The sequence below is a fragment of the Pseudophryne corroboree genome, chromosome 1 (genome assembly GCF_028390025.1).
Source record: "Pseudophryne corroboree isolate aPseCor3 chromosome 1, aPseCor3.hap2, whole genome shotgun sequence".
NCBI lineage: Eukaryota > Metazoa > Chordata > Amphibia > Anura > Myobatrachidae > Pseudophryne > Pseudophryne corroboree.
The window spans coordinates 274,615,639-274,631,901 of NC_086444.1; the positions used below are offsets into that span (position 1 = coordinate 274,615,639).

General features: G+C 39.3%; 1 protein-coding gene across 1 annotated transcript in view; it reads right to left on the reverse strand.

The window, feature by feature from the left end:
- LOC135064304 (trichohyalin-like) overlaps positions 1-16,263 on the reverse strand; it is a 242,588-nt gene that overhangs the window by 110,221 nt on the left and 116,104 nt on the right. Inside the window, exon 11 of the mRNA XM_063964273.1 lies at positions 990-1,082. Within this exon, the coding sequence (XP_063820343.1) occupies positions 990-1,082 (93 nt within the window). The remainder of the gene's footprint in view (positions 1-989; positions 1,083-16,263) is intronic.

The following is a 16,263-nucleotide window of genomic DNA, read 5'->3' on the forward strand; positions in this document are numbered from 1 at the left end:
CTGAATATCAAACAAGAACAATATACATTTTTTATTTTCATTTTTTTTATAATTATTATTTATATATCTTCTGCTATTCTAAATTCTTATTCTATCCTAACTATATTCACTTTATTCTAAACTCTGACTCATTGCTTATTTGCACAAATTGATTGTTTGTCATATCCTATACCGGTACAAAATATTACGATTTTACGCATTATTCTACTAGAAATATTTGCACTTTTTAAGAGAATAAAATTGGTTTTATTTTGAACTATTAACAGCCTTATGTTTTATATCGAGTAAGCGCTGGGAGTAACATATTCTTAACCACAGTGCTAAACTGTTACTTGTATACATTTTACTTTGCAGTTTCTGCCTCCTTTACTGTGTTTTTATGTATTTTTCATTTCTATACTGTTGCGTAATTTGTAACGGTCTTGCTTTATTGTATGGCCAGTGTCTTACTATAGAGAGATTAAACCAAAAAGTTGCAGATGGAATTTGGCCATAAATGTTCCCACTTGTCCCCCCAGTATCACACACTATCATTTCTGATTTATATTATTTATAAATACATGTTCTGATGGCCATGCTATGGAAACAAGTGTAGGAAAATACAGCCACAGAGTCTTATGCATTTTGAATGAATGTACACCGACTGGATAGGTGTGACTGGGCTGTAACGAGGCACTGTCACGTAGGCTAGGTTCAATAAGAGTGTGCCGATGGAAAAGAAGGCTACGCAGAGTGGGCCATAACCATATGCGTGTGTCCAGGGGGTATCATTTCTACCACGTACAGGCTCAAGCAAGTGCAAACTGATAAGGATTAAGTTTAAGTACATATATGTTGCAGGCGCGCCGCTAAGATAAGCACAATACGGGTATATATATATATATATATGTATGTGTATATATATATATATATATATATATATAGTTTACTGTTCTACAATTGAGAAGATTCATTATCACATAAACGCAAATGCATCTCAGGAAAGAAACCTTCTTCTGCTGTATGGCATCATTACACTGCTGGTCAGCCTCTCTGGCCTGAACTTTCCGCTGTGAAAGTCTCTCTTCTTCAAGCGTTATGTCCTATGAATGAAAAGTAAAATTAGAACTACAGCTATTTATACACAAGAGCTTGGTCTAGTTATATGTATTCACAACAGCAGTTTCATTTTATGGTTTTGTTCTAATGCTGCCTTTTATATAACATGTAGAGCCATAAATGACAGACTAAGGTACTCTATGGATTATAGTCAGAATACATTCTTTGCATAGCATTTAAATGGGTGTGGGAATGGAATCCATTGTATCCAATGACCCCACATGCACTCCCATTTGTACTTGTGGCAGAAAGTGTTTGGGATATAACGTTCTCCAATTACTCGCGTACACCGTGAATGCATGCACAGGGCTCAGTGTAGCTTCCTCCAGTGACCTATCCATACTGTAATACAGGCACTGTTTACCATCATGGTGCACCTGTAGTTAACATGTGAGTGAGTAATCAGCCCAAGCCTTGCCATAAATAAGATTATCTACAGAGACATGGAAGGGGTGTAAAACAAACAGGTAAAGGAATACTAAAAAAAAGGAATATCAGAAAAAGAAATAATAAGATTTTACTCACCGGTAAATCTATTTCTCGTAGTCTGTAGTGGATGCTGGGAACTCCGTAAGGACCATGGGGAATAGACGGGCTCCGCAGGAGACTGGGCACTCTAAAAGAAAGATTAGGTACTATCTGGTGTGCACTGGCTCCTCCCTCTATGCCCCTCCTCCAGACCTCAGTTAGGATACTGTGCCCGGAAGAGCTGACACAATAACGAAGGATTTTGAATCCCGGGTAAGACTCATACCAGCCACACCAATCACACCGTATAACTCGTGATACTATACCCAGTTAACAGTATGAAATATAACCGAGCCTCTCAACAGATGGCTCAACAATAACCCTTTAGTTAGGCAATAACTATATACAAGTATTGCAGACAATCCGCACTTGGGATGGGCGCCCAGCATCCACTACGGACTACGAGAAATAGATTTACCGGTGAGTAAAATCTTATTTTCTCTGACGTCCTAGTGGATGCTGGGAACTCCGTAAGGACCATGGGGATTATACCAAAGCTCCCAAACGGGCGGGAGAGTGCGGATGACTCTGCAGCACCGAATGAGAGAACTCAAGGTCCTCCTCAGCCAGGGTATCAAATTTGTAGAATTTAGCAAACGTGTTTGCCCCTGACCAAGTTGCAGCTCGGCAAAGTTGTAAAGCCGAGACCCCTCGGGCAGCCGCCCAAGATGAGCCCACTTTCCTTGTGGAATGGGCTTTTACTGATTTAGGATGCGGCAATCCAGCCGCAGAATGCGCCAGCTGAATTGTGCTACAAATCCAGCGAGCAATAGTCTGCTTAGAAGCAGGAGCACCTAGTTTGTTGGGTGCATACAGGATAAAAAGCGAGTCAGTTTCCCTGACTCCAGCCGTCCTGGAAACATAAATTTTCAAGGCCCTGACTACGTCCAGTAACTTGGAATCTTCCAAGTCCCTAGTAGTCGCAGGCACTACAATAGGTTGGTTCAAGTGAAAAGCTGATACCACCTTAGGGAGAAACTGGGGACGAGTCCTCAATTCTGCCCTATCCATATGGAAAATCAGATAAGGGCTTTTACATGAAAAAAGCCGCCAATTCTGACACACACCTGGCCGAAGCCAAGGCCAATAACATGACCACTTTCCACGTGAGATATTTCAGATCCACAGTTTTAAGTGGCTCAAACCAATGTGATTTCAGGAAACTCAACACCACGTTGAGATCCCAAGGTGCCACAGGAGGCACAAAAGGGGGCTGAATATGTAGCACTCCCTTTACAAATGTCTGAACTTCAGGCAGTGAAGCCAGTTCTTTCTGGAAGAAAATCGACAGAGCCGAAATCTGGACCTTAATGGAACCCAATTTTTAGGCCCATAGTCACTCCCGACTGTAGGAAGTGCAGAAAACGACCCAGCTGAAATTCCTCTGTAGGGGCCTTCCTAGCCTCACACCACGCAACATATTTTCGCCAAATACGGTGATAATGGTTTGCGGTTACTTCTTTCCTTGCTTTTATCAGCGTAGGAATGACTTCCTCCGGAATGCCCTTTTCCTTTAGGATTCGGAATTCAACCGCCATGCAGTCAAACGCAGCCGCGGTAAGTCTTGGAACAGACAGGGCCCCTGCTGTAGCAGATCCTGTCTGAGCGGTAGAGGCCATGGGTCCTCTGATATCATTTCTTGAAGTTCTGGGTACCAAGCTCTTCTTGGCCAATCCGGAACCACGAGTATAGTTCTTACTCCTCGCCTTCTTATTATTCTCAGTACCTTTGGTATGAGAGGCAGAGGAGGGAACACATAAACCGACTGGTACACCCACAGTGTCACTAGAGCGTCCACAGCTATCGCCTGAGGGTCCCTTGACCTGGCGCAATATCTCTTTAGCTTTTTGTTGAGGCGGGACGCCATCATGTCCACCTGTGGCCTTTCCCAACGAGTAGATAAAGACAACCTTTCTGTCAAACTTGACAGGTGGTGACACCCCTTTCTCCTAGGACCCACCCCCTTTAATATTAAATGATAGTGTTTTATATCGCTTATTATAAAATTTTATATTAAATTTTATATAAATTTATAGTGTTCGATATTAAACCGTATTAAAAATTTTCGCGTAACACCAGTCGCAGAGTGTCACGTAACACCAGTCGCAGAGTGTCACACAACACCAGGCGCAGAATGTTCAATAAAGATCACAAGTCAGTTTGTGATGAAAAATTCACTATTTTGAAGTAACACAAAATGTTCTTACATTCCAACAATTTAAACATCACGCTTGGTACACATGGTGTCGTTTTAAAAGTCATAATGACTAATGACCATGTCCATTTTCTTAGATGTACGGAAACATCACACATGGCAATAATTTAAAAACATATTGCTTTTAATGATGAATGATGATCTGACATCTTTTAATGGGCATGAGTTATGAATGATGATCTGACCATGGCCATTTTCTTAGATGTACGGAACCATCACACATGGCACTAATTTAAAAACATATTGCTTTTAACGGCCAGGGATGATGAATGATGACAGCACATTCTTAAAAAAAAAAAAAAAAAGCAGTTTGTTATCTCTGTAGAAGAACATTAGCGCCACCTACAGGTTTATGTGTTGACTCAAATCGGATTTTCCGTATTTTGGATTCATTAAATATCATAATGAGATATCATGGTGATGAGTCCTAAAACTAAGCACAGAATGCATTTATGGTACATGTACACATTATACACACATGGATATTTATGGAATCATAAAATAATTTGTATTCATGTACATTAGTTCATAAGTACTTCTGTATAATGCTTTTTATGAATTATTTTTGTTATTAAATAAATTTATTCTAAATTTGGAAGGACAGCCAATTTGGTATGTGCTTGAAGAGCTGAGTATGACATGTACGGTACCGCTATCAGATTATATCTTTATTGTAACTGAAAAGCATGATTACATTTACTAATGTATAAACCAAAGATTATATGTTTAAAAACCCCCCCCAAGCATCTTGGAAATGTGGGACGGCATACCACAGGTTGGTGGGGGCCATATGGCTCACAGCCATTGCTATAAGAATAGGAAACGAGCTGTATTGAGACAGATCACTGAGAAGAAAATTCAAACGAGTTTGCATCGCTATACACACGTGAAGACATTATGGTAAGTGTTGTTATTATTATTATTTATTATTATTATCATTATGGATCTAGCATGTTATATTTTATTTTTATGTATAATTGTCACCCCACTGAAGGTTGTTTAAATATGTGGTCATTTTAGGAATGCACCGACATTTTTTTTTTATCTTACACAATATTAATTAATTTAATCAATACTAAGCGGTTCCCAATGGTACTTACTAAATACCAATTGTAGATTAAAGTGCAGAGATTATATATGACTTTTAATTAATATGATTGCCTGAATGTTGTTTAAAATGTGTCCTGTACCAGGTATTTGTATTGGATTTTAATTAATGTGACTGTCTGAAGGTTATTTAAATATGTGGTAATAGCGACATCTAGTGGTTCATTTTGGGAATGCACCGACACAGTATTTCATCTAATTCGTTTGATAGATATTAATCGTCTCTCATTTTCATTATTGGTTCAGAGACAGACAATGCAGAACATCAACAGCAAAGACGCTTTCATGGTTAGAACCAGATCTTCTTCTTCTGATGATGATGATGCTTTGCCAAGTTATCAAACGGCTCATGGTAAGCTATGTCTATAAATGCCATTGACACGTTTTTATTTATATTTCAAGTTTAAATAGTATGAAATTATAGTCAAGGTCTACAATTTGTTCATTTTTAAAAGTTTAAATAGTATGAACGTACAACAGTCTGGATACATTGATAAGTAATTATTAAATAGTAATTATTAAATAATTACGTTTTTATTTATATTTCAAGTTTAAATAGTATGAAATTATAGTCAAGGTCTACAATTTGTTCATTTTTAAAAGTTTAAATAGTATGAACGTACAACAGTCTGGATACATTGATAAGTAATTATTAAATAGTAATTATTAAATAATTATTATTTTCTCATTTTTATTTCCCCCGATTTGACAGTAATCACAAATACAGAGAATTTCGATTCGGTTGAAGATAGCCCATTTGGTTTAGATTTCAGCATTATACCCGATTTTACTAATATTTTGGAATTGGCGCCAGACTGTGAGTAACATGATATCTTTATTTATTTTTTATTTATTTATTTTTTATTTATTTATTTATTTTTCCACGGCTAAAGAATTAAAAATAAACCTTGTACAGTTGTGCTGATTTGTTGTCAACTGTGCATATTGTTATGCTGTGATTTAAATGCTGATTTACATGCAGAGGCGTTTATATTTATTTTATAATATATGTATTACAGATGACGCTGTAGCAAGGCGATATGATCCTACGATACCAACAGGCCGTTGGTATCGTAGGATCATTTATATTCTCAGTAATGAATCGCTTTTTCATGTTATTCTAATTTTATACCATATGTAATATTTATTTTTTCATTTTTTCACCGGCTAAAGATGCCACAAAAATGGATGATGCGACGGCTGACGGTATTCTACGGGATATATTGAACAAACCTGATTATTGTCACAACGCCGCTATACAGAACAGCAATGTTGTTGATGAGCGACCGTTTTTCCCACACGCGACAGGGGGTCGGGCTAAAACATTCGAATATAAAGCAGGTGTGTAATCAAGCACTGTTATATGGTATATTGTTATGCTGTGATTTAAATGCTGATTTACATGCAGAGGCGTTTATATTTATTTTATAATATATGTATTACAGATGACGCTGTAGCAAGGCGATATGATCCTACGATACCAACAGGCCGTGATACAGTCGCGCAAATACACAGGCTTAGTACAAGCGGGAAAATATCAAAACGCACAACCGCCGCTGAAACGGAGAGCCATCAATTCGCAGCAGCAGGTGTGTAATCAAACACTGTTATATGGTATATTGTTATGCTGTGATTTAAATACTGATTTACATGCAGAGACGTTTATATTTATTTTATAATATATGTATTACAGATGACGCTGTAGCAAGGCGATATGCTCCTTTGATACCAACAGGCCGTGATACAGTCGCGCAAATACACAGGCCTAGTACAAGCGGGAAAATATCAAAACGCACAACCGCCGCTGAAGCGGAGAACCATCAATTCGTAACGCCGGCAATTGTACATAAGGACGTTGCTAGGTCATCAGTTATGGCGGTGCATAACGGTTGTATCAACCCGAACAAACGAAAGCCTGCTCGACCAAGAACGAATGAGAGAAGTCATAATTCAGCATTTACAGATCTGAAAAGAAAATTGTCATATTCCGAAAATGATAAGCCGCAACGGAGAAGGATCGCGTTACAAACTGTATCATGCGTAAGTAATGATGTTGCTGTAACATCAAAACACACAGCGTTTAACACTGCAGACCAGGATGTCGCTGGTAATACAAAGACTGTAAAGGTTAAGAGGGCATCGCGTCTCTCAAGAAGTAATGTTAAGCAATTGTCGCAATCAGCTGTAATCACAATTCCAGATACACAGGTTTGTTCTGAAACAGAAACAAGGCACATAGCAGGCATTGGTTTGTTATCAAATATTGACTCAAGAAGTAATGTTAAGCAATTGTCGCAATCCGATGTCATTACTATTACCGATACACAGGATTGCTCTGAAACAGAAACAAGACACATAGCTGGTAATCCTGTGATATCAGATATTGATGACATAAATGGACAAGAGCTTATTACAAACTGTGTAGAGTCAACGACACAAGATCCGCAGAATAGTTCTGATGAAGTATTATCAGCCGTTGCAGGAATACCTGGTAATACTACAACGGTTGATTGTGTAACATCAATGCCCAATATTTTTACAACGACAGCCCTGGTACACGCATCGGCTGATGCTTGTGCACCGGCGCGAGGGCTAGCGCCCGACATAGTTGATGAATGTCAAAATTCAGAACAATTAGGCCAAGACGCTGAAATACAATTTTACGCGTTGTTGGGTAAGATACGGGAAGATGTTGAGAACATGGGCGTAAAAGCCGGATATTTGTTAAAACACATTAAAGGTGTGTGCCACGGTAGTAAATGTAAACAAGACATTGTTAAAGAAGTTGTTGAGACGTATATGAATGTCATGTCAAAATACATAGATCGGTCGGTTAAGACAACTGAATTTATTAAAGCCAACATACATCATTTTGCAGAAATAAATGAAACTGATCCGTGACTAGGCATGCTAGGCAATGGTTTGAAACGTGTTTTAAATTTAAATGCCTGTAAAAAAAAACCACAAATTAAACCTTGTTTAACATACAAGATCTCACAGTTATTCCGACGTGCAAAGGTGAAACAGGCTGTAACAACATTAACCAGATTGAGAAAGCGCAAGCGGCACAGGGAACATGTGGTAGGCGGGAAGCAGAGTGCGATGTATGTAGATATAGATCAATCGCCACCCCAAGCATTACCGAATGACGAATCACAGGCTGACAATATTGAGCGCAATGCAAGCCCCATATATGATGATGCAGGCAGTGTTGAGTCACCCGGTAATGACGAAGGTCGGCAACATGTATACTTAGAGGCAATTAACAGTTATGAACGACAACGACCGCATTTCAGAGCCGTTGAGTACCACAATCACTATCGGTTTGTTCATTTGGACAGGGTTACATCATTTGTAGAGGGGGTTCGAGCCATTCATACGGCTATACAGGCCATGCTCGATGGTGTCCTTGCGGGCGTGGATCCTGCCGACCGCGTTCAGCTTAGATTGGAGGGGGGTGGGTTACACAACGCCATCTATTCGCATCGTAAGCCGCAAGAAACATTAGACGCTGCCAGTTTTTTTAATCAGATTACAAACACGCTTCAAAGTAACGCTGAATTCTTATTATCCACAGGCTTAAGATTTGTGATCAGTATTTTTAGAAACAGAGCAGGGTCTGGCTTGACTGGGAGGAGTTTACAACGCCTGCCCCAAAGTTTAATAATAAATAAAAGAAAGAGATATCTCTATGACTTCAGGCGCATAGGTAATAACCTGTGTTTGGCCGCTAGCGTCTGTAAACTTCTGGATAAAGGTAACAATGCCAATGATCATGTAATACAGGAGAGAGCGATCCAACTACATAAAGCTTTGAATCTTCCGCTTGATAAAGCGGTCAGCTTTAGCGATGTTGCAATTTTTGAAAATTATTTAAACGTTTCGATCAATCTCCTCTATTATAGTCAAAATGATTGGAAATACTACAGTACGGACAGTCGTTACAAAGACACGCTGTTTGTGCTATATCACGATTGTCACTTTTATGGGATACTCGATATCAAAGCGTTTCTTGGAGCCCGATATTATTGCATCCGTTGTCATAGCGCTTACCATCATAGAAATAATCACGATTGTCTTTTCTTTTGTAAGGCTTGTCATAGGCCGGATTGTATTGACGATGGTGTGACGGCTTTAAGGTGTTCGTTGTGTAGGGTATTTTGTCGATCAAACGAGTGTTTAGAGCTACACAAAGCTTTAGCTCTTGATCACAAAATATCCTGTCTTGAACATGTATATTGTGACAAGTGTTGTCTCTACAGGCGAACAGATCATAACTGCCGAGGCCTAAAGTGCCCCATTTGTAAGGTGTTCGTTGATGGGTTTTCGAACCATTTGTGCTATATACAAACCATCAAGCCGGAAGAGCCCACAAAGAAATACATCTTTTATGATTTTGAGTGTATGCAGGAGACAGGTGTGCACATACCAAACTACTGTTACGCTTTAACATTAATGGGGGAGAAAGACTGGGAGTTTAAGGGTGTTGCATGTATCGAAGACTTTGTAAAGACATTCATGAAACCAAAATTTGAGCATTACACATTCATAGCCCATAATGCAGGTCACTATGATGCATATTTTGTGCTGCGCCAGCTGATTAAGGAGAAATTAAAGATGGAATTATGATCTAGAGGCGGCAACATAATGTGCATCACGGTAAAAGATTTGAAGATAAGATTTATCGACTCTTTAAATTTTTTACCCATGCGGCTTAGCAAGTTACCAAAGGCGATGGGGTTTGACGGTACCAAAGGTTATTTCCCACATTTTTTTAACACAGCTGATAACCAAAATTACATAGGCGCTATGCCATCAATAGAGTATTTTGGTCCACAATACATGATGCCTGATGAATTATCTGAGTTTACAGCCTGGTATAAACAGCATGTACACAAACCGTTTAGCTTTCAAAAAGAGCTCGTACGATATTGTAAAGAAGATGTGAAAATATTACAAAAAGCTTGTGATGCTTTCAGATCGGCTGTTATAGCCATGACAGAACAGGAATATCTAATAACAAAGAAAAAAAAAAAGGTTGTGGTTAAACGTCACATCGAAGCTTTTCAATTAGTCACGTTGGCTTCCGTGTGCATGGCCATGTACCGTTGTAAATTTTTACAGGAAAAGACACTGGCCCTTGTACCGGGTGATAACTATCACAAGACTCAGAAGCGTTACTCAACGCCAGCCATACAGTGGTTAATGTACATAGAACACAAAGAAGGTGTGAGTATAAGACACGCTTTACAAGGGGGCGAGAAGAAAGTTGGTAAATACAGCCTGGATGGTTACGCCGTGATTAACGGAACACCCACTGCATTTGAATTTCAAGGTTGTTTTTATCACGGCTGTGGTGCTTGTTAAAACGCAGATGATAAAAACAAACTGACTAAAACGACCTACGGTCAATTACACCACAAGACGCAGGTAAAGTTGCACTATCTTAAACGTTGTGGATTTCAGATACGTGAAATCTGGGGTTGTGAATGGAATTCTATGCTAGATTCTGATGCGGATCTACAGGCTTTTCTGAAGGGCAAAGAATTACCCGAACCCTTGGAGCCGCGTGATGCTCTTTATGGCGGGCGCACAAACGCCATAAAGCTGTATCACAAAACAGGCTGTGATGAAAAAATTCAATATTTTGACTTCACCAGTTTATATCCATACGTTAACAAAACCAAAACGTATCCTATACAGCACCCACGCATTATTTATAAGGACTTTGGTGCTGTCACAAAGTATTTTGGTTTTGCCAGGGTTAAAGTTTACCCGCCTCGTGGTCTATTTTTTCCGGTTCTGCCGGTTAAAATGGGTGGTAAGTTAATGTTTCCATTATGTCGCACATGCGCCGAGTCTGGACAGACTGAGCCGTGCGTTCATGATTCAGAAAAACGTGCACTCATCGGTACATGGTGTACCGTGGAACTAAACTTGGCTGTAGAAATGGGGTACATGGTGTGTAAAATCTATGAGGTGTGGCATTTTGATGAGAGCTCTGACAAATTGTTTTCAGGCTACATTAAAACGCACCTCAGGGATAAACAAGAGGCCTCTGGTTATCCCGAATGATGTACAGACGCCGAGAAACGCCAAGAGTATATAGACGCCTATCAAAAAAATGAAGGCGTGTCTTTACGCCCCGATCACATAGAAATCAATCCCGCTAAAAGACAAATTTCAAAATTGTTTTTAAATTCCTTATGGGGTAAATTTGGTCAACGTAGCAACATGCCCAATACGTGTCTAGTGACCGATCCCGACAAACTTTTTGAATACGCGTTCTTACCGTACTATGACGTGTCCGCTTTGGACTTTGTTGACGATGATACAGTTATGGTAAATTGGAAGTATGCCAAAGATCATTACACCAGGGGCGCAATTTCAAATGTAACTATAGCCATCTTTACAACGGCTTATGCACGTGTTGAACTGTACAAACTACTGTATAGATTACAAGATAGATGTCTGTATCACGACACAGACTCTGTGATTTTTGTCAGTAGACCCGGTGACTGGTGTCCGCCATTGGGTGATTATTTAGGCGAGTTGACCAGCGAACTACCCACAGGCACCCATATAACAGAATTTGTCTCAGCCGGTCCCAAGTCATACGGCTATCGACTAAACAACGGAAAGACCTGTTTAAAAGTTAAAGGTATAACGCTCAATGTTGATAATGCGCAGCACGTTAACTTTGACAGCCTGAAAGAACTGGTCTTAGATTATCCTTTAAATCCCGAAGGCGATGACCAGAAAAAGGTTGTGATCCGTCAACCCGGTATAGTACGTGTGAAAAAGTGCTGGCAGATAGAGACGCGTACTTTGCAGAAGACGCAAAGGTGTGTTTATACTAAACGGTCTCTTACGGACAACTTCACAACGCTGCCGTTCGGCTATTAAGATGGACACCAGATTTCAGCACCCTTTCTCATGTATTTTAGCGGGTCCGTCCAATTCGGGTAAAAGTTATTTTGTGAAAACGCTGTTGCAACACGCTGCAACACATATGACTCATGTACCTGATAATGTTGTTTGGTTTTACACCTGTTGGCAGCCTATATACGACCAACTTCTGCGTGATTACCCCGGTACGCGTTTTATAGAGGGCTTACCAGAGTCTTTTAGCGATGATCAACTTTTTCCCCCTGATAAGATTAATTTAACAGTGATTGATGATTTGATGGACGCGGCAAGTAATAATTCTGAGGTTGAGAAAGCTTTCACAAAGTATGTACACCATCGTAATCTCAGTATCCTGTACCTTGTCCAAAACATATTTTGTCAAGGTAAAAAGAGCAGAACTATACATTTAAACACAAAATATATGGTCCTGTTCAAAAACCCCAGGGATAAAATGCAGGTGGGCATTCTGGCTAGACAAATGTACCCATCGAAACATCGTTTTTTTCTCGAAGCCTATGAACCCGCGACGGCTGCCCCTTATGGTTATTTACTGGTTGATTTAAGAAACAACGCTCTTGACGATTATCGTTTACGAAGCGACTTATTCCCACCAGACACGCCTGTCGCTTTTGTCATTAAGAAGCGCTGTTCTATAAAGCTATAACCGTACAACCTTTAGTCATTTGTTGTCATTCTAACAACGGTGAACATGTCGGGGCGGATAAGACGTAATTGGGTGCTTTTAAAAACGTTAATTAAAGCAACACCATTCCAAAGAAATGCTATTTTATCCAACGCTTCAAACGATTTAGTCACAGCTATTTGTGAGATAGCGCTCAACACGCTTAAAGGTAAAATACCGCTGTCTCAACGCCAGTTGAACTACCTTAAAGAGAAGCGAGCGCTTATAAAATCACTTTGTAATAAGAAATGTGCCATTGGAAAAAAGAAGAGGTTGGTTAAACAGTCGGGTGGTTTTATCGGTTCGCTGCTTGGTTTTGCTATACCACTAATTACAGGACTATTGTCTAATCGTTGATGGAGTACGCTGAGAAAATGTATCTGGTACCTCAGAATCAGATAGACCGTTTACATAATAAACCGAACAGCGACGACATACGTAAAACAGCAACGCATGGTCTAGATGTAGAGATCGTGAAAATACTACAGAATAATGATTTATCAGAATATGAAAAAGCAAAGCGATATACAATGTTGTTGCAGAGATACCTGGTGTTGAGTAAACAGGCTGATAGTGAAATGTCAACTTTAGCTCTTTTATCACCCGTTGCAAAATCTGTTGATGAATCAAATAATACGACACAGCCTATTGCCCCCGATGCTGTTTATCATGAGCTTTTGAGCGGTGTTAATGACCGGTATAAGAAAAACTGTGAAATACTATTGAGTAAAATGACACGCTCTAAACACATCACAGACTGGAACAGTAAAGGGGAGTTTCTGTACAAAGGCGTCACTGTGCCTGGTTCCAACATGTTAGATTTAATAAGAAGCATCACGCAAAGTAACGGTGTGTCGATCCGTAATATACCGAATGGTTGGCCTGAATTTATGCGGGCAATGTCTGAATTGAATATTCCCTCAACCGTCATAGCCAATGCGGGGAATAGAATGTGTTTAGAACGATTAAAAGCTGAGAAGCAGGATGACTCTGATGGCGCTGTGACATCGCCCATGTCGTTACAAACCCTTAACAAAGGTCGAATAAATGTTTTAAGTCCCCCAGGTTTAACAACACCGCACGGTTACTTACTGCCTAGGAAAAGATCCGTAAATCTATTTCAGGATTCACAGTGGCTGAAACTATAACATATAACTAATTTATATTATTTTTATACACTGTATTTTGTGTTGGTATTTTGCGCCACAATGTTTAACTTATGTCAATAATATTTTATGTAATGTTTTAAATGCTTCTTTACCGTGTTATATATATATATATATATATATATATATATATATATATATATAAATCCACAAAAGCAGCCGCTTCTCACTTATCATTAAACAAAACGCTAGTGCACGGTTGATATAATCATGTAGAAAAAATCCGAGAATAACCACGCAGGTGATTGAACCCAGAAGTACCAGCACACAGCTTAGATGCAAAAAAGGAAGTTTTAATTGTCCAGAAAATTCATTTAAAAAGGCAACAAGCATATAGCACACATGATGGTAGCAACATGAATAAATCAATGAGTACTTATCATTAAACAAAACAAGTTTGAATGTGAGGTCGAATTATATAAATTTTTTCGACAACTAAAACTTAAAGATTATTTCTCAAAAAGGGACACTGATTCTGCCAAAAAGAGTCAATTCAAAACATCTAGTAATTTTGACCCTCCATGAATCCTGCAATTGAGGTTTTCATGAATTTAGTTAAAAAAGAAACTTTACCTTGCATTAATAACATCAAAATTAAATATCATAATATGACCAAATTAGAAAGACTGGCAGTCAAATCTCTAAGAAATAATTCAAATGTCATCATACGCCCCGCCGATAAGGGTGGGGGCGTGGTATTATTAAATCGTACTGATTACATTAATGAAATTAACCGGCAATTAGCCGACAAACAATGTTATAAACAACTTCGTTTTGATCCAACTAATAATTTTAAACGTGAGGCAGACTCCATAATTGGTTTAGGTGTGTCTAACTATTGGATTGACGACCAAACTGCCAAATTTCTCACCCAGGATTTTCCCCGCATTCCTTTGATTTATATTTTGCCCAAAGTCCACAAATGTCTGGACAAACCCCCTGGGAGACCTATCATTTCCTCCAGGGGCTCTTTGTGCCAGACATTATCCCAGTTTGTGGACTTTTTTCTGCAGCCGGTCGTACAATCAACGCCATATTTTATCAAAGACACTTCAGACTTTCTATCGAAATTAAAGGCAGTTGGTTCTCTTCCTAATGACTGTATACTGGTGACACTTGATGTCACCAGTTTATACACTTGTATTAATCATCTTGAGGGCATTGAGGCAACAAGGAAGGCCATTGCCTCCAGTCCACAGTATGAGGGTCCACCAAGTGAATTTTTGTTACTTTTGTTGGATTTCATCTTACACAAAAATTATTTTTTGTTTGAAAATTCATTTTACTTACAATTACAGGGCACAGCGATGGGGTCCAATGTGGCCCCATCGTACGCTAATTTATTTATGTTTCAGTATGAACAACAATATATCATGGCAGATCCGAAATTTTCATCCTACATTTTGTTTTATGTGCGATACATTGATGACCTGTTCATGCTGTGGACTGGGGGTGAGGCTAAACTTCAACAATTTATTACCAAATTAAATCAAATTCCAGGGTCTATCAGGCTCACATGTGTTCATGATTTTATGTCTATTAATTTTTTGGATGTTACGATTAAATTGAATAACGGGTCCATCACCACTCAGGTGTATAGGAAGCCTACAGACAAAAACTCTCTTTTATTGGCAACAAGCTTCCATCCGCAGCCATTAAAGAAGGGTTTACCCTTCTCACAACTTTTACGAGTGAAGCGAATAACTTCTGATGAATCACTATTACCAGCTGCTTTGACCGAGATGGGCATGAAATTCATCGAGAGGGGCTATGATCCGACAGAGATACAAGGAGCGATCACGAGATGTCTCCAAATGGAACGTTCAGATGTATCAAGATCTAAGAATAAAGATCCAGAGATTGGACGATTGGTCTTTTCCAGTACATATTCTGTTGCCTCTGGTGCCATGAGACGTGCGATCTCCAAGCATTGGCATATTCTACAGGCAGATCCGACTATGGGAAAATTCTGTGACAGCTTACCACTATTCAGCTACAAACGTAGTCCAAACCTCAAGGATCAGATCACCTATTCTGATATAGCACCAATGTCGCAACAAGGCAATGGTTGGCTACAATTGAAACCAGGAGCACACAAATGTGGCTCCTGTGTTAACTGCAAGCATATGCACACAGGTAGCACGTTCGTCCATCCAACCAGGGGAGACACTTTTCGATTGAAATATCGAATGACATGTGAGACCAAATATGTCGTTTACGTGATCCAATGCCCCTGCAAGAAACTATATGTCGGAAAGACTATCAGAATGCTTAAAGAACGAATGGCCCTGCACCGATCATCAATTAAGAAAGCGTTCATTAAAATTGAAAATTCCACTCCACCAGTTGCTAAACACTTCGTTCACCAAGGTCATCATATTAAAGATCTATTATTCATGCCCATCGATCATATACCACCATTAAAGAGGGGTGGTGACCGACATAAGCTGCTACTACAACAGGAATGCCGCTGGATTCGACGACTTTTTTCCCTTTCACCATTGGGACTTAATGAGGAATTCTCGTTGGTACCTTTTTTATAATATAAAAAAAAGATT